Genomic DNA, 26,888 nt, shown 5'->3' with positions numbered 1-26,888 from the left:
CTACGTCATCGACGTCCGTCGAAGGACTGTTCCAATGTCAAGGATCCTCGGAAATTCAGCCAAGGACTAAGTCCTTCATTCGAGAAATATCCCATATACAGAACAGGGTGCATATGTGTATCCTTCGCGCTCTTCGCGCGCTGAAATCACCCACAATCCTATGCGCGCAGCACCGAAAGCACACCTTTCATTGACTCAATGACGTGCACTTGCTAGCCTGGGGTGCGTTTCCCAAACAGCGACGTAACTCGTTGCTGAACGACCATAGTACGATGCATCGTTGGAGAAACGAACTACCTTGTCACGACTGTTTCCCAAAAGCATAGTAACTTTGTCGCACATTCGTCGTTTGAATGATCTTGGTTTAACAACATAGTTGATGATGTCATGTGGGAGGTGAAGTACTAATTCATCTGTGCAAATCGATTTAATGGCAGATTATTGGTGTAAATAACATATATTGCATCGGAAGACTGATTTTGTTATCGTGATTTAGTTATCTGTTGTTTATTTTCAAGAAATTTAATTCACGCGCAAGTTCCCTCTTACGTCACTCCTCCCAGGGTCTTAAAGCTCGTAGGTCTGTTCACATGCGCAGTTTTCAAATGCAGCGCTTTCATTCTGTTTACAAATTTAAATACGTAAAATACAATATTAATATATTTAGAATGATGGATATAGACTGTACTACATGTTTTTTTGCTTATTTTGTTCATAAGCATGATCAACGTAAGTCTACATATGATAATAACAAGGAACGATGCTTCTAACGACAGGTCAAGAGCTGTCGTTCCAACTACACAAGTTAGCGATGTAGTTTGCGAATGTTCGTTTGAACGATGGTTTCAGGAAACACCAAATCGTTTAACGATGTTAGTAACGATGGAACTTACGATGTTCGTTGGCTAACGATGCATTTGGGAAATGCACCCCTGTTCCATTTAACGTGTTCTCCGAATGCTTAAGAGGAGCCTCGCCCAGCCTCTGAAGGAAGTGACTTGTAAGGACTAGTCCTGCCAAGAAAGTATCCTTGACATTGAAAAACGGCCAGCGACTAGCAACATGTCTCCAGGTCACACATTCAGACAGACTTCATAGATAGCGTAACGGTTTTCTGTTTGAAATATAAACATCCTACTGAAAAGTCCAGCTAAGACCAGCATAAGCTGGTAGCTGGTTTAAGGTGGCAGTAGCTGGTTTAAGCTGGTCCTCCCAGCCTGGCAAAGCTGGTGGGTTAGCTGGCCTTCCAGCCTGACCAGCTAAGTCAAGCTAGACCAGCTTAAAAAGTGACCGAAACACAGCTAGACCAGCTTGCTACACCAGCAAATTCAGCTAAAACCAAGCTGGGAGACCAGCTAAAACCAGCTCACCAGCTTATGCTGGTCTTAGCTGGATTTTTAAGTAGGGCAGAGAGCGCCTTTGTGATAAGTTATCGCATAACTGAAAAAAAGTGTAAAAAGTGAAAATATAACTTCATTTCAAACTTGAGCAGGCTCGACCAATCACATTACCCGCGCACAGAATTGTAGGACAAGACGATGAAGGTATCTCAGAAGACGGGTAGTAAACCAAACATTGGATTCGGATGTGCCTTAAAGCCTTCCTGCCTTTGCTTTCGAATGCAGCCATTGTCACACGAGCCTACGTTTCCGGTCTGACGCATTCTCATGCGTGTGAATGGAAGTCAATGGGATGAAAAGTCTAGTGTGACCACATCTTTAGTAGGCCTATGTCTGTGCATACTCTAGTCTGCACACAAAAGTATCCATTTTCCCAACCCAAAAACAGTGCATACTATATTAGCGCAGTATATAAGTAGGTGAATTGGGACACAGCATTGAAGTGATGACACAAATTACTCATCGAATCACCGCTGGAACAGAGTCCCCGTTTAAAATGAACCGTTCGAAAGAATTAATTCACTTAAATCAATTAAACCGGAAGTTAAACACAAAATTGATTTATTTTATTGCAATATTAACAAATACAAAATACACTGACAGATAAACAGTCTTCCAAATGACATGGTTCAATAATTTACATAAGATATATAAGAAACCATCATAGGCTAAAAACCATTTGGAATTCAAATGGAAATAAAATTCAGATCCTAAGAAAGAAAGCAATAAAAGAACAAAAAAAAGGGGATGGTGGGCATTAAATAAGATTGCAAGCATATTAAAGATATCACAAATTTTAATAATTTTTATAGGTTTTTTATTATCAGAAATTAAATTGTATAAAGGGCACTCTAAAAAAATATTTGGTTGTTTTTAACCCAGGACTGGGTAACTATTAGGACAGAACACATTTCTGGGTTAAAATGACCCAAATAATGGATATTGTTTTAACCCAACTGCTGGGGTTATTGTTAATCAACCATGTTAAAACAACCCAGCAGTTTGGTTAAAACAACCCATTATTTGCGTCATTTTAACCCAGAAATGTGTTCTGTCCTATAGTTACCCAGCCCTGGGTTAAAAACAACCGAATATTTATGAAAGTTAATGCTTTGCCTCAGAAAAGCCGAGCCTTACTTTATTTCCGACATTTTCTTATTGCGCACCACACCAGTAGGTGGCAGAATGCGCCATTTAAGTTTGGTTTGCCAACCGCATTAAATAATACTAGAAAAAGAACGAGATGTTCTCTCCGACTTTTGGGTGTTTATAATTTTTTTAATAACAGGGGTCCGTGTTCTTTTGCATTATAGTCGTAAGCTTCACTATATGAAGTAATTTCTTAATGAGTATCCTATGTGTATTTTAGTCAAAGCCGTGTGCATGCTAACTTAAAAATGTCTAAGTCTCTATCGTTTCGGTTTCAGTTGAGCTCCATAATGGAGATAATGACTAAAACAGCAATAGAAGAAATATGTAAAATTGTAGAAAGCGATTTCACGTTACTACGACAAGAACTGTCATTCGTCATGAGTGAAAACAGAGTCCTCAAAGACAAAATGCTTTACGCGGAAAATAAAGGAGAAAGCACGCGCATCACAAAAGAAGAAACAGCTTCCAAAACATATCAGTCGACTTGTGTTCAAACAGAAGGTGAATATTAACTCTAATAATAATAACCTGGTCGGATAATGTTTTACATGTGCACTACTGTAAGTGTAACGTACTGAATGTGCATACTTCTAACAGGAGTGCAGCCCTCCGTCCATGGGATATTTGGGAAGGAATGGTGCACCAGTTTGTGGGATCAGAAGATCCAGTCAACAGAAGATGAGCTGCCCGATGCTGTTGACACGTGTCCTGAGTCACAATATAAGGTTCCCATTAATTTTCTTCAATTAATGGTTCTATAAATGTTTTTCCATGTGAAACACAAAAACCATCATAACCGTGAGGAACAAACCTGTGTATTTAAACTTGCAATCTTTTTATGTTAAAATGTATATCTAAAATCTTAGTTAATTGAAATGTAATTAGCTTTTATGTAAATTTGCCTAAATATTACAGGACATTGAACCATACGGCTCCATCCATCCCCTGATTAAAGAGGAGAACAGATCTGTAGAGGACACATATCCAAACTATGAAGGTAAGATGTTATTTTGCATAGATCTGCAAGTAGTTATGGGGTGTAATGTAATGTAACTTCTTGGTATTAAGAAATTGTTTTTCTTTTCAATATTTCCACAGGTAATGTATCAGAAGGACTCTTAAACTTTTCTGTGTGTGAACCTTCGGCAGACCCCAAAAAATATAACCAGCCCTTTGAATCTGATGAAATCCAGAGAACAGCTTTTGATTCTTCAGATGGACACAGCATAAAAAACACAGTTATTGATAACGCTGTCGAAAAGTTAATGGCACCCATCGAAGACCCTTTGATATTTGATGATCCCTGTTTACTCGACACATTTTCAGTGGAGCAAAATGTCCCATGTCCATCTGAGACCCAGAAAGATGAACCATTACAGGAACAAATTACATGTGCAGATACTGCAACCACTCCAGAAAATGATAAAGGCAGATTTAAACTACACAACCTGGAAAAAGAGACTGTGAAACCTAAATTAAGTTGCTATGAAAGAAAGATGTGTCTTCGGCCGAATGCCACTAAACACAAAGTAACAAAACACAAGCAGCAGCCTCCAGTTAAGCTTTCAAAGTCGCAACCAAATAAAATGTATCATTGTGAGATTTGTGGGAGAAGATTCACTTGCAAAGCTAACTTAAAAGTTCACTTTGTGGTACACACAGGGGAAAGGCCCCATAAATGCAGTTTTTGTGGAAAAGGATTCACACAGATAGGAGCTTTACACATTCATGAACGCATTCACACAGGAGAAAGACCTTTTAAGTGTGACACCTGTGGAAGATGTTTTACCCAGAAGTTCTGCCTACAGAATCATGAACGCATCCATAGCGGAGAAAGACCTTTTACTTGTGACACCTGTGGAATGACCTTCGCCCAGAAAGTCACCATGGACAAACATTTCATCGTCCATAACAAACCAACAAAAAAGAAACAAAGGAAATTAAAGAAAAATAAGTAAACTTATATCAACATTCTTTATTTACACGATTCAAAATTCACCTGTAGCTGTACGAAATACATTTTTTACAAGATTAACGGTAACAAAAGTCTCTGCGTGCATTTTTAAAGCATTTTGACTGTTTGGCTTTTGCCTGAAAATCCATACTTATAGAAAAGGGTTTCACGGTGCACATTTTAGGAAACAACAGCATTATCGTTTCCATGTAAAAAAAGCAAATTCGTGAAAATGCTTACGTCATGCGCTTGTGTTCAGTCTATAGGCATGTGCAAGCATAGACATTAAATACGTAGACGCCTCATGACGTCCAGCATCGCCGCCATATTGGATGGGTCTCCTTAATCTACGCTAGAACCAATCGGAGTCAATGGAGAGAAAGCAAATATGCCTGTATATTATGCTGCTTACGGTTGCAATAACCGGCGCAATATTGTTACCAAATCCCATGGGATTACTTTTCACAAGTAAGAGTGAATTTTTTTGTCAATTCACCATTTAGAATATTATGTCATAGTCACCAACGTTACTTAAATGTGAAAATCCGGTAAAAATTCGGGGGGTTATGATTATTGTTGCTGCGAATACACCTTTCTCAATAGAAATAAATACAGGGGGGCGCATTGGGGACCCATCCAAGATGACGCCACGCTGATGCGTCAATAGGTAGCATCAGTCTATAAAGCTGCATTCAGACTAGCTGTAGCAGAGCGATGCAATCTCATTGATTTCAATGGAAGCTTGGAGATAAGAGTGACAGTTACTGTTGGCGACTGGATGGGGCATGTCCAGTCGTGCAACAAAATAGCGAAATCTTTAACTTCAAGGTACATTCACAATATAAGTGACTTTGTCGCTCGTCTCTTTTGAAAGAGGTGTTTCTATATCTGGTTGTCATAAACAAATTAGTAACGTCCACTCCAGTAACTGACGAGATGCGGATGACGTGAACTCCACTGCTTTGTTCTCATTGGTAGTCGCTCTCGAAAGTCCCTCATAATTTGCATAAAGTTAAAAATGTCTCAACTTTGCCGCCCCATCAAGTTGCCAAAGTTCACTGTCGCTCGTGTCGCCAATAGTTGGCAAGCTTCCATTGAAATCAATGAGATCGTGTCGCTTAGCTACTGCTAGTCGCTGCTAGTCTGAATGCAGTTTCATGCAAATTATGAGAGACTTTCAGGAGCGACTACCAATGAGAACGAAGCAGTGGAGTTTACGTCATCCATCTCTTGACAGTTACTGGAGTGGACGTTACTCATTTGTTTATGACAACCAGATTTAGAAAACGCCTATTTTGAAAGAGACCAAACAAAGTCGCTTATAATGTGAATGTACCTTTAAAGCAACACTATGTAGTTTCCATGTAAAAATGACTTACAGCTCCCTCTTGTGGTTGAAAAGCGCAACAGTGCCTGGTATCAGACACTCTTCTGCAGGCAGGGGGAGGGGCGGGGCTGTGTTTCCTACCCTCCACCGCCACTTTCAGAGTGTGCTTGTAGCAGCTAGGAGGCTGATCAGGTTGCAGCAACAATACAATTTGTCCAGTTAAAAGTTGTTCTATCACTGAAATAATTTTAGAGGCATTATTTAAAGGGAAAAAAACATAGTGTTGTTTTAACATGCATATCTGATTGCTGCAGGTAATCTGCAACTGTTCAGCTGCGCACATGCGATTTATAGATTTCACTTTTCACATTTTCTAAGCGTAGATTCGTTTTATGAATCACATTTTGAGAAATGATCGTAAGATTAAATTTAAGAAGTTTTCCACCCAGCGTTTAATAAATAAGGCCCATTCCCAAACAAAATGTATACATCTTGATTGTATTTTTCACTCTGCATAATACATAATGTGCAATTTTTCATCCCCGCCGGTGTTGTAAATCTGTCTGACGCACTCCCCGCTAGCTTAGCTTAGCACAAAGACTGGAAGTAAATGGCTCCAGCTAGCATACTGCTCCCATTAAGTGACAAAATAACACAAACATTTTCCTATTTATATGTTGTTATTTGTATAGTCACACCGTGTACAAATAACAAGGTCATAAGAGACACAGCCATCTTTTAGCCGTATACATATTCTCAGAAGACGAAGCACTGCTACTTGGGTGGAGTGATTTGCTCGCAGCACCCAAGAAACCCAGTGGTGAGGAGCAGAGAGTTCGCTCCGCCCATGTAGCAGTGCTTCGCCTTACAATTAAAAGATGGCTGTGTCTCATATGACCTTATTATTTGTACACGATGTGACTACACAAATCACAACATATAAATAGGAAAATTTGGGCATTATATTGTCACTTATAGGGAGCAGTATGCTAGCTGGAGCCATTTACTTCCAGTCTTTGTGCTAAGCTAAACTAGCGGTGGGTGGGTGCGTGACGTGCGTCAGACAGAGTTACGGCATGCATGGGGATGAAAAGGTATGTATGGACTTATCTAACTCTGGGGGGTACGGTGAATATGCTAAATTTCCAAAATGTGCGCGTGTTCCTTTAAATTATTTGTAACCCGCATTACCACCTTGGGTGTGCATTATTTTCAATTAATTCAACGGCCCGTCATCAATTATTCCTTACATAAAACATCCAGTAACACAATAAAAACACAACAATACAGAAAGTGGAAAAACATTTAATTTTTGGCTATAGTTTCTACTCCAGTTTGTACAACACTTGTGCAGATGCTGTCTGCTGGGTTATATTTAGCTTATTTCATGTTCAGTAAAGGTTTAAAAACATCTTAAGATGTTCAAATGTGTGTTTAAATTAATAAAAACATTTAAATATATAGTTAATACCAGATGCTTCTGTATAAAACATTTCCTAAAGACAAAGATTCTTCTGAACCCACATAGTTTCAAGGGGCGGCATAATACACACTATGTCTTAAAAGTAAACTTGAATTCAGTAATCGGTCACATCAGCATGTACGAGTCTAGCACACTGGTGTGTATTAAAACCCTGTTTGTACGTGTAGCTTTTACCACATTCGACACAACTATAAGGCTTTTCTCCGGTGTGGCTTCGGAGGTGCACGTTAAGCGAGCTCTTTTGAGCAAAACCTTTTCCGCAGTCCATGCACGTGTACGGCCTCTCACCAGAATGAGTCCGCTGGTGTATTCTCAGATATGTTTTTTGGGCAAACCGTTTGCCGCAAACCGTACAAACGAAAGGTTTTTCTCCGGAGTGTGTCCGCATGTGTGCCTTTAGGTAGGTTAGTTTGTTGAAGGTTCTTCCGCAGAATACACAATCAAATCTTTTCTCTTCTGCAATACTTGTTTGGTTTGGGTTAGTGTCGAAAGGTGGCTGTGTTGTACAGTCTCCATGTGTAGTGAGTCTTGCGTTAGGCGTTTGTTTATCGGGTTGTCTCTGCTGTACGTTTGATTTCACTTGGTCATCTGTAGGTATTGTGTATGTGAAGAAATCTGCAGAACTCTGAGGCTCACATCTCTCATTGCTGTCCGCTGCAGGTCCTGTAAATGAAATGGCATAAATAACATGCGTGAATCAGAATATAATCAATACTAGCTGTTCTCAAACTCTCTCATACCTCTCAAAGTGTTTCCTCGCTCTTCTTCGGATTTACTTTTCCCTGAGCAATCTTCAAATGTTTCCTCCTTGATCAGGATCATGTCTGGGGCTTCATCCAGCAGATTTGCTGACTTTCAAAACATTAAAGTTACCTAGTAAGCTTTATTCTTTAATGAGTAACTTGCAATTTGTTAAAACCAACCTCTTCTGTGTTGACTATGGAGTCTAGATGTGAATTGTCATGTTGAATGATGTGTGATTCCTGTCTCCATGTATTCATAGACCATTCTTTACCAAAGACACTGTCTACTGGATGATGTCCAGTGTCTGTAAAACATGTATGCATTGGATATTATTAGAATCATAAATTCTGTTATCATTTACAAAATTATACATATATTAAACCCCTGGCAAGCTTTATTTTATCTTTTCTACTATTCTTTTCCAAATTACTATTATAGATTTAAATGAAAAACGTTTTTTAAAGCCAGATTAGCAACAAAGCTGTTTTCATGACAAAAACATAGTAGAACAAAAAATCAGAAATTGATTTTAATCTTATTGGCTGTGAAAATTATTTAAATGTAAATTTTTTAATACTGACAAGTGATGAGTTCCTATAACTTACAGAAACAAGTTAAAATTGCTTAACCCTCCTGTAATGTTCGAATTTTAGCAACACACTTTTAGTTAAATACAGTATATGCTAAATAACTTAAAATACAATTGTAGGGGGAAAAAATATATACCTAAATTGGTTATTTAATAGATTCATTTCTATGAAAACGTATCTTTAGTAGCACATAATTTTAGTCAGGGTTCCCACACCTTAGTTAACTTCAAAGTCAAGGACCTTTCAAGGACTTTCCAGGTCCAATACCCTCAAATTAAAGGACTAAATGTGGGGACACATTTCAAGTGAGAGCAAGGTTACATCGTGTTACCTTTTAAGATACATTGTTACAGTTCCTCTTTGAGGGAACTCGCACTGCGTCACTGCGGGGACACTTTTGGGACGCATCCAGGGGTAAGTGCGTCTGAATGTGTATATAAAATTCAACCAATGGTGAGGCTTAACGACAAAGACAGGGTGACGCGGGAGCCAGGAAGTATATCGCTATCTGAAATATTACAGGGACGCAGGAGGTATGGCAAGGGAGACGCAGCGTCTCGTTCCCTTTTTCAAGGAACAACAGTTATATACGTAACCCGAGACGTTTTCTTGTGTCAAACACAACTATACAAAAAAGCATTTTGGTATGAATCAACATTTGCATACAGATTACAGTTTAGCACGTGTGCTTAAAAAGTCTAGATTTTTTATGATATCATCCTACACAAAACAGGGAATAACATGGATTTTTTTCCAGAAAACTTCTTGCAAAAAATAGATTCAAGCACTTTCAATGACCTGTATCTATGTATGTATCTTTTCAAAAACTTCCCAGGGCCTTGAATTTTTTTCACCCAGATTCACAAAATTTTAAGGACGCGTGGGAACCCTGTTTAGTGTATATTTAGTAAAAAAAGAAAAGTAGTAAAGAAAATAATATATAACATGTATTTTTTGAGAAGATTTTTATCAGTTTTTCACATTAACAAACAGTCATTAGCATATTTTTCAGAGATGTCAAAGTGAAAAATTAATTTTCTTTAATTTCCCTTAAATCAAGCCAGTTAAGACCCCCGTGGTTATGTTTTGTCTCTATTTATTTAGCTAACACTTACTGCTTTCATCAAAATACACCGTGAACTGTTTTATAGTGCTCTACACTACACTATTAAGGGTTAATGTTCTGCTTAAGGGTACAATTTTGGCCGTTTCTCAATCCGAAGGATGCAGCCTTAGGAGGTCACATTTCTAACTGCATACGTTATCAAGACTTACAGCTTATAAAGTTGACTATTATTCTAAGTTAGTCATAAATTGTTATAATATGCTTATGACTTGTGAATATAATGCTCAGTTAACAGAAATAAACCAGACTTGATGACGTATGCACCCTGCATATGCGACCTCCGGAGGCTGCAGCCTTCGGATTGAGAAACGGCCAGACCGATCGCCTAGAGATATACAACACTTCTTCCTGAAAAGATCCCCGGCTACACAAAACACACGAATTATAATCGTACTGTATGAGCATTAAGCGTTCAGGAAGATACCTGCTTGCATCCTTCCTGCATTAGATCAATAAAGTGAAATATATAAAGTTTAATAAATCACCGGTCACTGCTGAATGGCTGAATGAAGCTCCTGTCCGGTTCATCTTTCCAGCGGTTTTCCGGGCGGATTGAAGTTCACTCTCCAAAAAACGACACTTCTGTAGCAGCGATTCATTTTCACGGGTACATCGCGTTATCTCTAATCGTAGAAACAAACTATTTTCCTCGACAAGCTTCCCTATTTCAACTACAGCGGATTTCGTCAACGTTTCCATTATGGATGTTAACTGTGTCTGAAAATCAACAGTGTTCATAACGTCCATCAACGGGAGCTTTTAACAATCCTGTGTATTAAACGCGCGTGTCCTCAATATAATCTCTATTGTAGGTATTTTAGTTTCCCACTGTGTGCAGTTTATTTATAAGGACTGAATCAGAGCATTATTTACTAGCATTTTGCACAAGAGGATCATGGGATAAAAAATTACCGTAAAGCACCGAATAGAAAGAATGCAGTGAAACGTTTAACTAAATCCCCATCAAAGCGGACAGGTTTAAAACGTCATTTTACATAAATGACCTAAAATATTATCGGAAAACATTTTGATGAATCCCAAAAACACGTAGCTTATGTAATGTACTGCCACAGTGCCTTCTGCATATGGTTTCTATGTTTGCTTTGGTGTTATAAATAGCTTTAATGTGTTTGTTGATTGCTACAGTGTTTGCAGGGTATTTCTAGGTGTTCTGAATTTTCAGGGATATTTCTGGGTGGTTGTTATGTGGTTGCTACGGTGTTCTGAATTTTCAGGGGCATTTCTGTGTGGTTGTTATGTGGTTGCTATGGTTTTCTGAATTTGCAGGGTATTTCTGGGTGGTTGTACTTTGGTTGCTATGGTGTTCTGAATTTGTAGGGGTATTTCTGGGTTGTTGCTATGGTGTTCTGAATTTGCATGAATATTTCTGGGTGGTTGTTATGTAGATGCTATGCTTTTCTGAATTTGCAGGTTTTTTCTGGGTGGCTTTTTCTTTGGTTGCTATGGTGTTCTGAATTTGCATGGATATTTCTGGGTGGTTGTTATGTAGATGCTATGATTTTCTGAATTTGCAGGGTTTTTCTGGGTGGCTGTACTGTGGTTGCTATGGTGTTCTTAATTTTTAGGGGTACTTCTGGGTGGTTGCTATGGTGTTCTGAATTTGCAGGGGTAATCCTGGGTGGTTGCTGTGGTGTTCTGAAATTGCAGGGGTAATCCTGAGTGGTTGCTATGGTGTTCTGAATTTGCAAGGGTATTTCTAGGTTGTTGCTATGGTGTTCTGAAGTTGCATGGATATTTCTGGGTTGTTATGTGGTTGCTAGGGTGTTCTGATTTTGCATGTTATTTCTCTGTGGTTGTACTTTGGTTGCTATGATGTTCTGAAGTTGCATGGATATTTCTGGGTCGTTGTTATGTGGTTGCTAGGGTGTTCTGATTTTGCATGGTATTTCTCTGTGGTTGTACTTTGGTTGCTATGATGTTCTGAAGTTGCATGGATATTTCTGGTTTGTTGTTATGTGGTTGTTAGGGTGTTCTGATTTTGCATGGTATTTCTACTGTGGTTGCTGTGGTTTTCTGAAGTTGCATGGATATTTCTGGGTCGTTGTTATGTGGTTGAAAGGGTGTTCTGATTTTGCATGGTATTTCTGTGTTGTTGTACTTTGGTTGCTATGGTGTTCTGAAGTTGCATGGATATTTCTGGGTCGTTGTTATGTGGTTGCTAGGGCGTTCTGATTCTGCATGGTATTTCTGTGTGGTTGTACTTTTGTTGCTATGATGTTCTGAATTTGCAGGGGTATTTCTGGGTGGTTGCTATGATGTTGCAAAGGTGTCCTGAATTTTCAGGGGCATTTCTGGGTGGTTGCTATGGTGTTGCAAGGGTGTTCTGAATTTTCAGGGGCATTTCTGGATGTGCTAAAAGCATGTGCTAGTGTATTCTGAATTTGTGGTTTCTGGGTGGTTGTTATGTGGTTGCTAAGGTCTTCTGAATTTTCAGAGGCATTTCTAGGTGGTTGCCATGGTGTTCTGATTTTGCAGGGGTATTTTTAGGTTGTTCCTATGGTGTTCTGAAGTTGCATGGGTATTTCTAGGTGGTTGTGTGGTTGCAACAGTGTTCTGAATTGGCAGGGGTATTTCTGGGTGGTTGCTAGGGTGTTCTAAATTTGCAGAGGCATTTCTGGGTGGTTGCTAGGGTATTGGAATTTGCAGGTGTATTTCTGGGTGGTTGTTATGTGGTTGCTAGGTGTTCTAAGCGGTTACAACCAGATTCTTGATTATAATACCCTTCTAATGTTGATTAAAACCAGGTTCTTGTCCCTAAATTGCTCCTTCCACCTAATTTGATCAACAAAAGTTCATGATTGTAACAAACCCCCTGTAAATATTTCATGCAACAAGGAAAGTGATATTGTAAATGTTTGCATATCAGCACGGTTGTGGTGTGGACTTGTATACATAGCCTTGTAGACTATGCTTACTGTTGGCTGCTCCAAGGACAAAATGTTAAATGCCCTTTCATTTACTTTGGATAAAAGCATGTGCTAAATGAATAAATGTCCCTGCCCTTCATCAGCACTGTAGAAACCAATATTAAAAACACTATATTTAACAGTTTATATACTTTCTTTATTGCTGCAAGGATGACTTGTTTGAACATATTTTAATAAATCATAGTAAAAGAGTAATACAAACATTCCAGCAACATTCCAGTAGAGCAGAACAAGGAAAACAAAGTAAAAAGTCAAGTTACCAAAGTAAAATAAAAATCACAGAAGTAATAGTTCACTGTGGTAGTAGCAGTAGTCCGTGCATGGCTAGGATGAAGAGAACACTGAAACAATAGAGAGAACAGAATATTTGATTATTAATTGTGTTATATGAAGACACATCTCACTCATATCTCCTTATAGTCCACTTTTAATTACATACAATAACATGGAACAAAGTCTTTTCCATACCAAATTTTTTACATACTTAATTCGACGTCTTCCACTCAAATTCGGAAAGTCTCTGCATAAATGTAGCCACACGAGGATGAAAATTTTGGGATTTTCTCTGGACGGCTGACCCGGTTTTTCGACTCGTGCCTGACTTAGATGTACACTTAGTGCCCTCTGTATTAATCCGTACGAAGAACCTAAAGAACAGCATTTTTATTTTTAGACAAAACATTTATTGTACAAAGCCTACTATTGCTTACACGGTGGCTTGTTATTATACTATCTTACTCAGGTTGCAAAAAAACTTAAAGCCCCTTTCAGACTGCCAGTGTCTAGCAAAGGCAGAGCGACATGTTTTCATTCATTTCAATGGAGGCTTGGAGACTTCCAAGCCTCCGTCCCAAATGGCACCCCAACCTCTCACAGTATTTATAGAGAATGGTTATTAATATTAACATAAGCATAACTGTTATAGACAATGTGTAGTTAAATTCAATATTAATAAATATTACAGTAAACCATTTTATATTTTAAAAATGTCAAAACGTATCTATTTTATCCAGCGCACTGACTAGTGGGGGATAAAAGCAAAGTGTCTAAAGAGTGGCGTATAACTTATCAAAAAGAAGTAAAAACGATAATAACATCTTAAAATGCATTAAAGTAAATGTAGTAGAGAGAGATCTGAGGAGGGTCTTTAGTGACTTTATATTTCCTACTGCAGTAATGAACTACAGACAGTGGCCAAATGCCCTAACAGTACTCTGTAAGGCAATAAAGAAATAACATTTTAAAAAAAACTATGCTTGTACATGAAAATAATAAGTCACCTCTGAATGAGCTCAAGGGTGGCGATGGCCGACTCTTCGTACTCTATATTGAAAACATAGAAGCACCCGAAGAACACAGCCAACGCTGCCGCGAAGTCAAGCTGGCTGTCTATTGAATGTGACACTCTGCCTTCAATGCTGATGAACCACTTGGATGAAGTCAGTAAGGAATTACCTAAAATATGAAGAGTGACTGTAAATATATAACCAAGCACAGAGTAAATGACACTTTAACAATCTCTCACCAAGCATGATGAGTCTTGGTGTTGCTGGTAAGGTCATTTCTTTTTCAATGGACATCTTGGTAGAAGTTGCCTTAAAAACAAACAATATCATGTAATAACAATAACAAGACGTTAATACTACAACATGCATGTGATGAAAACCCAGCTACTGTTTCTACAACAAATGTGAAGTGAATCTTTTCAAAAATCGCCAAAAAAACCCCAAACAAACAAAAAAAAAACAAATGGGAATTAGGTGCGTTTCCATCTAGTTGTTTGAGGGAATGACGGTGGTATTGGTAGCCTAGTAACCAAATAAAGTAAATAAAACAAGGCATGCTTATAAAATGTAGACAGGAATGCATAGTTACGATTGGGCAAGTTATAAATTAACTAGAAGTGCAGCTTTTAATTGCCAAACTGAATGCTGTGCAAAGAAGAAAGAATGCAGCATGTTTAAGGCTGGCAGTAGCAGCAAGGGTATTAAGACGAAGGTGAGCCCCACACATGGTAAAGACAACTTTAGGGGAAACAGCTAGACGTTCGGTCACGTGGGTTTAAAGGTCCCGTTCTTTCTGTGTTTTTGAAGCTATGATTGTGTTCATGTGTTCACTGTCCTCAAAACAGGCTGATGTCTTCCTTGTTCTATGAAGTCCCTCCTTCAGAAATACGTAATGAGTTCTGATTGTGTAGTTTGTTAAGTGTGTTGTGATTCGACAGCAGCTTAGCTTGCCGTTAGCTTAGCTGGCGACTGACGTATTCCTGTGGGAGGAATTAAGTCAAAAAACTCAGGGTTTCCCGCAGCATATTTCAGTTAAGGCAGCCCGCCTAAGCTTGGAAACCCTACCGCCTTAACTAGGTCGTCCAAAAAAAAAATTTGCTGCACAAAAGGCTGTCAAGTGCATCTCGGAGAATGGCGCGTACGCGCATCACACTGCGAGCGGGGACGTGCATCACACGGCCGAAATGAGAGAGATGTGGTCAAGACCGTCACTGTCTGGAGGATAACTAGCCAGTTGATAAAACATCTCGGAGAATAGCGCAGATGCGCTTCACACCGCGAGCGTGCACGCGCACCACACGGCCGAAATGAGATAAGACGTGGTCCGTCATGTCTGGAGGATAGTCAGTTGATAAAACACGTGTCTGTGAGAATTGTAAGTGGACTTATGTTTTGGGTTAATTTAAGCCAGCCTGTTATTGTATTAGTCTATAGTTTTTGGCAATTTAAATTAAAGTTAGCTGGTGATTTTGTTGTTTGAGCAACCTGCTAGCTAGGTTTCATGTGCCTGTTGATTAGATATAATTGTTGAGCGCTCTTGCTCACTTCATTCATGTGCATTATTTACATGCTACAGTTGTTACACTCCTTTAAGATAATGTAATTAATAGTGGGAAATAATCAGTGTTTACAATTTTTTGCGCTATCTATCATCGTTCGCCAGACGTTCTACAACATCTGCTTTAGTTTGTGTTTATTAACCCTTTAGTTTCATTTCATCACGCAGCTATTCCCGTTAGAGGTAAAAACATTTAATTCATTAATAATCTAGTATGTGTTCATTTTTTGTCATAGTTTCTTCCAAATTAAGTTTTATTTGAGTGTTTTAAAAATAAATATTTTATTTATTTATTTTATTAAATCATTTTAATTTTCCCTTTGATTGCCACGCCCTCGGCCCCTACCACCTTAAATAACAAATTTTCTGCGGGAAACCCTGAAACTGTTCTACTGACATCATTAAAGCAGGAAATAGAGGGCTGTAGTCCAAACCGGCCATTCGCTGTAGGCTTTGAAAGGCGAATTATGTTAAAAAAAATATATCGACTGACAGTGAACTTTGAGCTTTATTATTTTACAGGTATTATTTATGCTATTATATCAACATTGCACACTAACTAGGGTTTAAAAAATGCGATCAGAAAGAATGTGACCTTTAAAAGGTGACATAGAATGATTGAACGGGGTATTTATCCTTGTTCTGTGATGTGACATGTAGACAAAACATTTTTTGTTTGGGTCTGTAATGCCTTAGAAGCTTCCTAAAAACCTCTCTCAGATAGCTCTATTAGGGTGGGGGATTTTAAACAAGTGGTTTTGCACCTATTTGGCTCCCCCTACTGGCTTAACTTGCAATCTCATTACTGATTGGCTGACTTTGCTGCCACTCAAAAAATGTAGCCAATTATTTTAAAGTGGAGGGGCAGGGAGATGCCTGTGATGTCATAAGCATCAGTTTTCCAGATTGGGCCGTTTTCTGCCTGACATTTCTAAAAGAGGAATTTCTATGAGACTGAGATGTTTAGCATGTCTAGCACTTTTTGTATGTTCATGAATGCGGGTAGACTACCATTATTCAACAAAGACAAGGTAAAAATGTTTTTTCATTCTCTGTCCCCTTTAATGTTCGCTACGTCAGAATGTATTAACTCTTTCACCGCCAGCGTTTTTAAAAAAAGTTGCCAGCCAGCGCCAGCGTTTTTCATGATTTTCATCAAAGTTTAATGCCTTCCAGAAAATGTTCTTTTTTAAATAAATAAACATACAATATACCAAATGAAAGAACAGACCCTCTGCTTTCAAAAAAAAAAAACGTTTCATCCTACCTTTAGTGGTTCTTTTGCAATCAGCTTTTGAATATGGGTAGGTTTTTGCAAAAACTCCATATTTTGAGCAAAAAGCAAAAATATTTCCATATTTGTGACGGACTTTTCATAGAGATCCCATTCAGAGCGATCTTTAAAACAGACACGGACATGCAGCAGCTTGCCATAGGGCAATACTTCCGGTTTTAAAAAGTTGCGGAAGCCACCTGGTGGATAATAGCGGTATTGCGGAAAGACGGAAAATCTCGTCATTGGCGGGGAAGCGTTTTCTCTTAATTGACGAGATATCTCGTCAATGGCGGGGAAAGAGTTAAGCAAATGCGTTTCCATCTCCCATTATTCAACTTTTATGTTTTTCGCAAAAGCCACCTCAAGCGAGCGTAAAAACTTTTTTGTGAATTAAGAGATTAATATTCGAAATTTGATGTTTCCATCAGTCGATACTTCAAAATGCACATTAAATCCTGGCGATGGAAACATGGCTAATGTGGTTCGAACAACGCACGTGCAACAAAGTTACTATGTTTTCAGGAAACTGTCTAGTTAGTTATGCAACGATGCTTCGTACTATGGTAGTTAAGCAGAGCGTTATGTCGTTGTTCAGGAAACATACCCCTGATAGAGAAGTAAAAAATTATGCTATTTCTGGCCAAAGTGTCATTTTAAAACTGTTGAAACAATCCTTATGCATTCAGATATGCGATATTTAGCTTGCTGTCTACAATTTGAAGACCATCCCATAAATAGCACCCCACTCTTACAGCACATCATACTTACATCTGCTGAGATGAAAATAGATGTTTCCTTTTCCTTGAAGTACTTCATCATTAACAGAATGGCAGATATGGCAGTTTTGTTATTATCTGTCCCATCGCTGTCGCTATCGATTTCACTCAGGAGACTCTGGATCTCTTCGTTCCACCTCAGCCTCTGACTATTGAAGTAGTTCAAAATTCTCTTGGCTTTCGCATTAAGCGTTTCGCCGAAGCGACTTTTGATGTCAATCCCAGTAAGGGTTTTGAAGTGCCTGCAGAGTCCTCTTTCTGTGAACAGGAACGGCCAGCTAAGCTCGATTTCGCTAATGGACGGAGGGGGGCACGAGTTGATCATGTGTCGTTGGTACACGTACGTCTGCTGCATCAGGTCGTCTACGTTGGTCAGCTCGACAGCCCTCGGGCCCGCCGACTGGAAGATCTCGGCCGCAACCTTTCTCTTCATTTCAAGCGAGTTTGGAGTCTCTCCCTCCGGGATGGAGGAAGGTTGCCAGTTAACGCAACCGTAACTGTCCGCTTTACAGTTTCTGAATTTCTTCCCCACGTAACTTTCCTCATCCGCGCCTCTCTTTGTTGCCAGTCCTTTTCTGGGTCGACGAATCCGGTGTTCCATAATGTCTCTGTTCACATGTTCGACCCTAGTCTTCAGTTGTCTTTGTAAGCAACTGTAGCCGTTTCCGAGCTGTTCCCCTTCCTCAGTAATGTCTCCAAATGTCAGGGGATAGGTAGACACGATCCAGCGTGCCACTTCCCTGCATGCAGCTAGGTTTGGGTTTGGGCAAATTGCTTGCATGGCTGCCACAACGATTCTAACAAACTCCCGTCTTGCTCCAGGTCGAGCCCTTTGCCCAGTGGCCGTCGCCTGAGTGAGAGCCGGAGGCATGCGGTCCCACGGGATCTGAAATCTTTGGAGCCATTCAGAATTTGCAGGACAATAAGGGAAAAAGGGCTGTTCAGGAATGGATTCAATGGATGATAATGGAGTGAGCGTGATTTCAGTAGGAGTTTCATCTTGTTCATTGGATTCTTGGAAAAAATCTTGGAAAAAGTGAAATGGAGATAGAGTAATATATTAAAAATATTAATAATGTACATTCTTCAGATACTACGCTCACATTTATTTACAGTATCAATAAATCTGTTATAATTCATTTAGAAATATTATATTTCTTAAAATATTAAGGGAAACTACCATATTTTATTCTATTTAAATTAATTGACAAGTCAATTTATCGAAATAACATTTAAATTTGATTGAAATTATATTTTAAGACTTCTAAGACCTTTCACATGGGAGATTTTGGAAAATACATGAATAATGTATCCTGGTTTATTCACACTGCCAGTGATTATGACATCAGGACGTGTTATGTTATTGTAATCCCAACACCGAAATCTGTCCTGGGATCAATTAGCGTTCACTCTGACAATTTTATCGATATTTTCTGGATCGACAAGCTGTATAAAACTGGTTCTGGACACTTCTGGTGACAAAACTGTCCATCAAAACCATTGACGTAAAAAAAAGATAAAAACTACTAAGAAAATATTTTTTTTTCTTTAGGGTGAAACCGATCAGAATGGTCCAACACGCAAAGTTAAAAGTTGGCTACAAGGGGCACAATATTTGTTGTTTCTAGGATTTTCTTTTTTAGGTGTCACTATTGTGTCTTACCTTTTTGTTTTAATGTTTTGACTAGTTTTCGACATTGTATTGGTTCCAGGAAGTCCTTAAGATCTGTCACCTCCACAAAGGTAAGGTCATCTATCTTCTCCACACCCACCACATAAACAAGATGATTGACCACATTTTGAAGTTTTTTCAAATCCAATTCTGGGAGAATTTCTTTTACTTGCTTTTGGATCGCACCTGTATTGGATGAAAAAAGTGCACAGAGTAATGTTAGCACGAAACAGAGATGTCTGCCGTCTTAAATACTGAAAGTGCAATAACCAAATAGATGTCTGCATTAACATCATACTCCAATCATAAACAAAAATGAACAGAAGTGCAGTAAACATGAGATAAGAATTGGTGTTCCCTTCACAAATATACAGCCAGAGCTGTTAATAATCTTCTAACAGGTAGCAACATTGACCAAGATCAAGATGTGATGTGACGAGTCTATACTAAACTTGACTAATTCTAAACACTTTTTAACTTTCTCATTGCTAACGATTTATTCTGTTGTAAAGCTGCTGTAGAACTGTTTTTACCTAGGCATAGATGAATAATAAGAGCTCTGTACATGGTAATGACATATCGTGAGCTTCAAACACTTTTGTGCATGCAAAAGACTGCTGAAAAACATAACACTGACTGTGACGGTACAGGCAAGATGTATGCCCCCAACATTAAATTTATTACAATATTGTTACAATGCTAAAACAAAGTTGTGACTGCTGAGTTAGCGCTACATGCTATATGCTAACGTTTAAGATGAAGTTCTACTATCTCCGCTGTCATTTAAAAGCGAGCGGGAGTAATAAGAGTTTATATGGACGCAAACTAATATTATGTCGGAGTCTGTGCTTGTGTTGTAAGTAAACATGCTGCACAGTGTTTTGTACATGTATATGTTGGAGCTTCTCTGAATTTTCTGTGTAATTGATGAAATAGGATTGCGCAACTTTCACACGCTTGCAAAATGAAACTGCAGACGGAGATCAGACGCTTTAGTTTTATCAATGAAAGGCTAAAAATAGCCTAAAAAAGTTTCGGGTTCAATCCAAGGGAAGGCATCCTCAAAAAACTGAAAAAAAAATCTAGATTGAATGCACTATAGATTCAAGTCCCTGTGGATTAAAGTGCACCTATTCATTGCTAAAAAATCTTTATTTTGTGAATTTGATCAAATACAATGTGTTTGCTTGGTTTATGGTTCAAAAAACACATCATTTTCAACATACTGTCCATTTTTGTAGCTCCAGATTTCCCTGTCTCCCTGAAACGCATGGATTTGAAAAGATCTATGTCCCTGATTGGCCAACTAATCTTTACTGATTATTGTGACTGGCCTAAATAACGTTCCTTACCATGTTTGAAAGTTTCGCTCGCAATGCAGGAGTTAACTTACAGCCTGAGTGCAAAGCGAGAGGAATTATGATAATGTCCGTCTTGTCTACATCACCAATCCCAGGAAGTAAACTGTTGCATACAATCCGTGTGTTTGTTATAGTCCAAGAAAAAAGATTTATATTGGAGACGATAACTCGCATCATCGTTTAGTTTGGGGTTTATACATTTTGCAAATTGTTAACATGTACAAATACAAACCAAAGAAAATGTAAAATCGTGACTTGGACCATAGGTTTAGACACAGCATCTTGAAAAGTGGCACTCAACATCCAAAATCTTCCTAAAAATGTGCTTCTGTATGCACCTGCACTATTTAAACGGTTTTTGAATAATAAACCATTAATAAGACATATTGTAGGGCTCATATACCTCTTAATCTCTTATTTTGGTCTTCCTCTGTTTTATCTGAAGAGCACTTCTCAAACGCCTCCTCCTTAATCATGATCATGTCTGGTTCTTCTTCCAGCAAATTTACAGGCTGAAAAAGCAAACCAGAACAGATAAATAAAAATAAAAGTAAACAAATATTTCTGTACATCAGCAGCTGTGAGACCAACCTCTACTGTAACACCTGAAGAGCTCAGATTGGTGTCCTCATTTGGAGCAGCATTTGACTCCTCGTGTCTCCATAAGTTCAAGCACCAGTCCTTACCAAACACATTGTCAATTGCAGGACGATGTGCAGTGTCTGGAAAGCATGCATGCAGTGTATTAGTTATATAAAGCTTACAGTTACCAGTATCTAACCTCGTGGGGGTACAGATATCTACACATATACAACCTGTCGACCCGTGGCTCAATGAAGCTTCTGTCCGGTTTATCTTTCCAGCGGTTTTCCGGGCGGCTTGAAGTTCACTCTCCAACAAGCGACATTTCTGTTGCAAAGATTCATTTTCACGGGTACATCGCGTTATCTCTAATTTGAGGAAAGAGGAATTTTCTTCGAAAAGTTTGCCTATTTCAACTACAGCTGTTTTCGCCAGCGTTTCCATGATGGATGTTAACTGTGTCCGAAAATCAACAGCGTGCATGATCTCCATTATTGAGCCTTCAATAACGTTGCAGATAGTAAATATTCGTCACCAAACTCCTTGATCTGTTTATTTTATTCAGAACCATCAATGTAACTAATTGTATTTTAGTAGAAACAAAGCATAGCGTTTGACAAAAAAGATCATGGGGTGAACTACCGTAAACCGCGGTATACACGAGCGTCTGAAAAACAATTTTCGGCAGGCAAGAGACTGCACTACCTAAACCCTTAGCAACCAGAGGACCCCAAAAAATACTTTGCACAAAAACACTTATAAATATGTCATAACAATAATGAAAAAATACTTTTTTATTTTTTTATTGTTTTATGTGTGTGTACCACTAAAAATGCAAAACGAAGTATAAGTTAAAACTGTAAAATTGTATTCGAATAAACACTTAAGTTCGAAATACTAACAGTGTAAACATTTCTTTAAGAAACAAAACAAAAGGTGACAATATATAAACGGTTATTTATCCAGGTAAAACTATGCCTATACCCCCATCAAAAAAAGTATAATTTTTTAGTATCTATTTCTTGGTAATAATGACTATATTCATTGACTAATAAATAATTACGTATTTTTGTGTTTTGTATGTGTCCTCTTAATCTCATCATTTGCTTGTCATTTCTTTTCTTTTTCTAATTAAAACGATCACTTTCACTAACAGGCTATTTTACATGGTTAATCGTCTGAAAAAAGTGCTAACACAATGCAAAAACTAGGCGGACAGATGCTTTGGTCAACAACCAACCATATAATGTATACTGTATGATCACTTATTTAGTTTGGTCAGTGACTTTTTTTAAAGGTTTCCCTTTATGGGGCAGAATAACCACCACAATGGCCATCAGAATAACCCAACACTGCTGTTGTAACAGAAATGTTTCGACTTGGAAAAAAATAGATGTTCAATATTAAATAATTTACTTTCATATATTCTAGTTTAAGTATTGCACTGGTGTGTATTAAATCCACGTTTGTACACAAAGCTTTGACCACATTCGACACAACTATAAGGCTTTTCTCCAGTATGGCTTCGGAGATGCACAGTAAGAGAACAATTTTGGGAAAAACTCTTCCCACAGTCCATGCACGTGTACGGCCTCTCACCAGAATGAATCCGGTGGTGTACTCCTAGGTATGTTTTTTTAGCAAATCGTTTGCCACAAATTGTACAAGCAAAAGGTTTTTCTCCAGAGTGTGTCCGCAAATGTACTTTCAGGTTGCTTAAATGGTTGAACGTTTTTCCACAAAGTAGACATTTAATCTTTTTATCTTCTGAAGCACTTTTCTGGTTTTGTGTACTGCGGAATTTAACACTACTGGTAAAAGTTGAAACAAGCTCATCAGTTTTTAAATGTGGCTGCGTTGGACTGTTTTCATGTGTAGAAAGTCTTGCTTTAGGAATTTTTTTCTTTTTAGGGCGTCTCCGCTGTAGGTTTGATTGCACTTGGTCATACGTAGGTATTGTGTATGTGATAAAATCTGCTGAGGTCTCAGCCTCACATCTCTCATTGCTGCCCACTGCAGGTCCTGTTATGATATCAAAACACACACAGATCAAAAAAACATGAAACTGATGTAGAAATAATGAAAATAATACAATTGAGAATACAATTTCTCATACCTGTACTTCTCAAACTGTTGCTTTTATCTTCAGATTTATTTTTACTTGGGCAATCCTCAAACGTCTCATCCTTAATCAGGTTTTGATCTGGTTTGTTATCCAACAAATTTACTGTCTAAGAAACAAAAAATGTAAGAGGGATTAAGAGATTTTTAAGAAAAATTGAGAAACATCAACAGCAGTACTGTATCTTTTTAAGACCAACCTCTACTGTGTTAACTGAAGAGCTCAGATTTGTGTCTTCATTTTGACCAATGTTTGACTCCTCGTGTCTCCACAAGTCCATGCACCAGTCCTTACCAAACACATTGTCAATTGCAGGACGATGTCCAGTGTCTGTTAAAAAAACAAGTATTAGTTATGTAATAAAAACTGCAATTTTTACTTAAAACACCTGGAAATTAAAAATAAAGTAAGAATAAAATTAATATTATTATTAATTTAAAAAAGCTAAACTTAAATAATTAATCAAAAATCCTAAAGTGTTTTTTACTGTGACATTTTTATTTGGTAAATGGGAAAATTCTCAATCAATCAATCAATCAATCAATCAATCAATCAATTGATCTTTATTTTTATTCTCGTAGAAAATTATTTGAAACCTAAAGCTTGAGTTCCAACATCTGACTGGAAATGACACAAAAAGTGGAAAAAGACTGTAAGACATTGTGTCAAGATATTTTCATGAAAAATATTAGCTATTTTTTATTTTATTTTTTTATTTTGACAAAACGTCCCATATCTAAAATTATTTATACCTTATTCTCAGAAAGTGCAATTTTCAGCCACTGTTAACCTTTAGTAAACATTCCAATCAACTATAAATTCAGAACAGCTGATACACCTGTTTGCTAGTCAGTTTTGGTCAATTGCAAGTAATGGGTAAAACCAAAGAGCTTAAGCCCGGGAATACACTGCAGAATTTTTGCACTCCTATAAGATCTTTACCCTTATCACACTGTGGGACATGGATTGTTTAAACTTGGGTAAGACAAGCATGTAGACTGTACGATGATGACACGGAGGCTTCGACAGCTGCGTCACACGCTATCGCAACGTTACCAGCATGCACTATTACAAATACCGGTACGCACATTGTAGCACCAAACACACTGTGGGTAGATCATGCTGAATTTCTGACACTGTCAGAAAACTATCGTGGGCCGTCTTTGGACGCAAAACCGGCAGTCTTTGAACCTTTCTCACTGGACCACCGTGGAAGAGCCACGATCACAGAAATCGCGACGATTGTTTTACGATGGCAAACATTCGTCTGGGACAGCCAAAAACCTTTGGTTGCACATGGATGCTCACAAGAAAGGGTAAAAAGATATTTCCTAGGGGTGTGGTCCTGGTCAAGACAATCTCTTGAACTCCAAACTGAATGTCAGAATGGGAAAGAAAGGCGATTTAAGCAATTTTGAGCGTTTCATGGTTGTTGGTGCCAGACGGGCCGGTCTGAGTATTTCACAATCTGCTCAGTTACTGGGATTTTCAAGCACAACCATGTCTAGGTTTTACAAAGAATGTTGTGAAAAGAGAAAAACATCCAGTATGCGGCAGTCCTGTGGGCGAAAATACCTTGTTGCTAGAGGTCAGAGGAGAATGGGCCGACAGATTTAAGCTGATAGAAGAGCAACTTTGACTGAAATAACCACTCGTTACAACGGAGGTATGCAGCAAAGCATTTGTGAAGCCACAACACGCACAACCTTGAGGCGGATGGGCTACAACAGCAGAAGACCCCACCAGGTACCACTCATCTCCACTACAAATTGGAAAAAGAGGCTACAATTTGCACGAGCTCACCAAAATTGGACAGTTGAAGACTGAAAAAATGTTGCCTGGTCTGATGAGTCTCGATTTCTGTTGAGACATTCAGATGGTAGAATCAGAATTTGGTGTGAGAAGAAATAGATAATGGATCCTTGTTACCACTGTGCAGGCTGGTGTTGGTGGTGTAATGGTGTGGGTGATGTTTTCTTGGCACAGTTTAGGCCCCTTAGTGCCAATTGGGCATCGTTTAAATGCCACGGCCTACCTGAGCATTGTTTCTGACCATGTCCATCTCTTTATGACCACCATGTACCATCCTCTGTTGGCTACTTCCAGCAGGATAATGCACCATGTCACAAAGCTTGAAATACTTCATATTGGTTTCTTCAACAAGACAATGAGTTCACTGTACTAAAATGGCCCACACACAGTCACCAGATCTCAACCCAAAAGAGCATGTTTGGGGTGTGGTGGAACGGGAGCTTCGTGCCCTGGATGTGCATCCCACAAATCTACATCAACTGCAAGATGCTATCCTATCAATATGGGCAAACATTTCTAAAGAATGCTTTTAGCACCTTGTTGAATCAATGCCACGTAGAATTAAGGCAGTTCTGAAGGCGAAAGGTGGTCAAACACAGTATTAGTATGGTGTTCCTAGTAATCCTTTAGGTGAGTGTGTCTGTATAAAAATAAAAACCACTTGAAAGTTGTGATTATTGAAAAAGGGTATGAATAATTTTAGACATTTGTCAAAATGAAAATAAAAGAAATAGCTAATTTTTTTCATTAATATCTCTAACACAATGTCTACACTCTTTGCACACATTCTTGTGTGATTTATAGCTAGAAGATGCCTATTTGTCAAAATTATTATTAAATAATTAATATTTTGGCCTGGGTATGGTTGATTTTGAGCACAATTATATGCATAGATTTTCCTCACTATACCAGCTTGTTTTTAACATATAACCTGATGTATTTATAGTGTCATTATCAGTGCCTGAACTGTCACTAAAAACAGATGCGCGTGCAGAAAAGATGATTTGCCATAACGTTCACCAGTGATTGGCTTAATATTAGTTAACTTATATCTAAGTATGAAGTACCAGGAATGCTGGTGGAGTTGAAAAAGTCAAAAATCATCTTATTTTAAAGTGTGTGGGACATGTCCCAATGTTATAAATAACCTGTCGGTCCGTCGCTGACGCTGAATGAAGCTTCAGTCTCGTTCATTCTGCTGGCGTTTCTCCGGGCAGCCTGAAGTTCAGTCTCCAGAAACAGACATTTCTTTCTCAGTGAGTCGTTTTCGTTTGTACATCGCGATATCTCTAATCCCAACATAGAATAATTATCCTCAAAAAGTTTGCCTATTTCAACAACAGCTGCTTTCGCCAACACTTCCATTATGGAGGTTAACTGTGTGTGAAAATCAAAAGTGTTCATGATGTCCATCATTTACCGGAGCTCTTAATAACGTTAGAAATGCTCAAATTTGTTTCGCAGTCGTAATCTTTGAATAATGATGCTTTGCCTGGACTCGACAATAAGAAAACCTTTATGCACAAACCATTACGATATTGAGAGACAGACCACCAATGGAAAATATAAACAGGGTCCGAGAGAAAAGCATCATGGGAGGAATTACCGTAATGCACCGTATAGAAAGACCGATATACTCCCGCACATATCAATAGTGTCCAGCTGCATTGTCCACCGCAGCTTCAAATCAGACCTGCAGCCACTGAACGTAGTTACTAC

At 38.4% G+C, this 26,888-nt stretch overlaps 3 protein-coding genes across 5 annotated transcripts; 1 reads left to right on the top strand and 2 right to left on the bottom strand.

Moving 5' to 3' along the window:
- Positions 1 to 2,618: 2,618 nt before the first annotated feature.
- On the top strand, positions 2,619 to 5,417 carry LOC135744953 (uncharacterized). Its single transcript, XM_065263333.2, has 4 exons — positions 2,619 to 3,053; positions 3,150 to 3,277; positions 3,468 to 3,549; positions 3,651 to 5,417. Exons 1-4 carry the CDS (start codon positions 2,798 to 2,800, stop codon positions 4,508 to 4,510), a joined length of 1,326 nt encoding a protein of 441 aa, XP_065119405.1. The 5' UTR covers positions 2,619 to 2,797; the 3' UTR covers positions 4,511 to 5,417.
- Positions 5,418 to 6,853: 1,436 nt separating this feature from the next.
- On the bottom strand, positions 6,854 to 26,751 carry LOC135775118 (uncharacterized). Its single transcript, XM_065285170.2, has 8 exons — positions 26,318 to 26,751; positions 23,557 to 23,687; positions 23,352 to 23,466; positions 22,671 to 23,257; positions 10,262 to 10,532; positions 8,240 to 8,364; positions 8,057 to 8,168; positions 6,854 to 7,979 (listed from the first exon to the last, which is right to left on the bottom strand). Exons 1-8 carry the CDS (start codon positions 26,583 to 26,585, stop codon positions 7,411 to 7,413), a joined length of 2,178 nt encoding a protein of 725 aa, XP_065141242.2. The 5' UTR covers positions 26,586 to 26,751; the 3' UTR covers positions 6,854 to 7,410.
- LOC135727372 (uncharacterized) lies at positions 12,839 to 22,655 on the bottom strand. Of its 3 annotated transcripts, XM_065245208.2 has the most exons (9): positions 21,469 to 22,654; positions 21,245 to 21,375; positions 21,057 to 21,165; positions 19,284 to 19,478; positions 17,613 to 18,646; positions 14,250 to 14,319; positions 14,005 to 14,179; positions 13,209 to 13,371; positions 12,839 to 13,065 (listed from the first exon to the last, which is right to left on the bottom strand). In XM_065245208.2, the coding sequence occupies exons 1-8, from the start codon at positions 21,725 to 21,727 to the stop codon at positions 13,209 to 13,211; spliced, it is 2,136 nt and encodes a 711-aa protein (XP_065101280.2). In that variant the 5' UTR covers positions 21,728 to 22,654; the 3' UTR covers positions 12,839 to 13,065. The 3 variants fall into 3 exon arrangements, with proteins under 3 accessions (XP_065101280.2, XP_073670141.1, XP_073670140.1); XM_073814040.1 differs by having other exon boundaries at positions 13,193 to 13,371; positions 21,245 to 22,655; XM_073814039.1 differs by having other exon boundaries at positions 21,245 to 22,655.
- Positions 26,752 to 26,888: the final 137 nt, after the last annotated feature.

Source organism: Paramisgurnus dabryanus, chromosome 3 (genome assembly GCF_030506205.2).
Source record: "Paramisgurnus dabryanus chromosome 3, PD_genome_1.1, whole genome shotgun sequence".
NCBI classification, from domain to species: domain Eukaryota; kingdom Metazoa; phylum Chordata; class Actinopteri; order Cypriniformes; family Cobitidae; genus Paramisgurnus; species Paramisgurnus dabryanus.
The sequence above is the reverse complement of the archived record's forward strand: the minus strand, read 5'-3'. Positions and strand labels throughout refer to the sequence as shown.

Bases quoted from the DNA above. Each gene is read 5' to 3' on its own strand.
- LOC135744953 (XM_065263333.2), top strand. From the start codon at position 2,798: ATGTCTAAGTCTCTATCGTTTCGGTTTCAGTTGAGCTCCATAATGGAG. The intron at 3,278-3,467 runs GTTCCCATTAAT...TAAATATTACAG, and splicing joins GTCCTGAGTCACAATATAAG to GACATTGAACCATACGGCTC. The intron at 3,550-3,650 runs GTAAGATGTTAT...ATATTTCCACAG, and splicing joins CACATATCCAAACTATGAAG to GTAATGTATCAGAAGGACTC.
- LOC135775118 (XM_065285170.2), bottom strand. From the start codon at position 26,585: ATGATGGACATCATGAACACTTTTGATTTTCACACACAGTTAACCTCC. The intron at 10,533-22,670 runs TAAACTAGAATA...GATTGTTAAAAG, and splicing joins ATACACACCAGTGCAATACT to CTCCCGTTGATGGACGTTAT. The intron at 8,169-8,239 runs GTTGGTTTTAAC...ATGTTTTGAAAG, and splicing joins CCATAGTCAACACAGAAGAG to TCAGCAAATCTGCTGGATGA.
- LOC135727372 (XM_073814040.1), bottom strand. From the start codon at position 21,727: ATGGAGATCATGCACGCTGTTGATTTTCGGACACAGTTAACATCCATC. The intron at 19,479-21,056 runs GTATATGAGCCC...CATCCAATACAG, and splicing joins CCAAAATAAGAGATTAAGAG to GTGCGATCCAAAAGCAAGTA. The intron at 14,180-14,249 runs GTGAGAGATTGT...TTCATATTTTAG, and splicing joins ACCAAGACTCATCATGCTTG to GTAATTCCTTACTGACTTCA.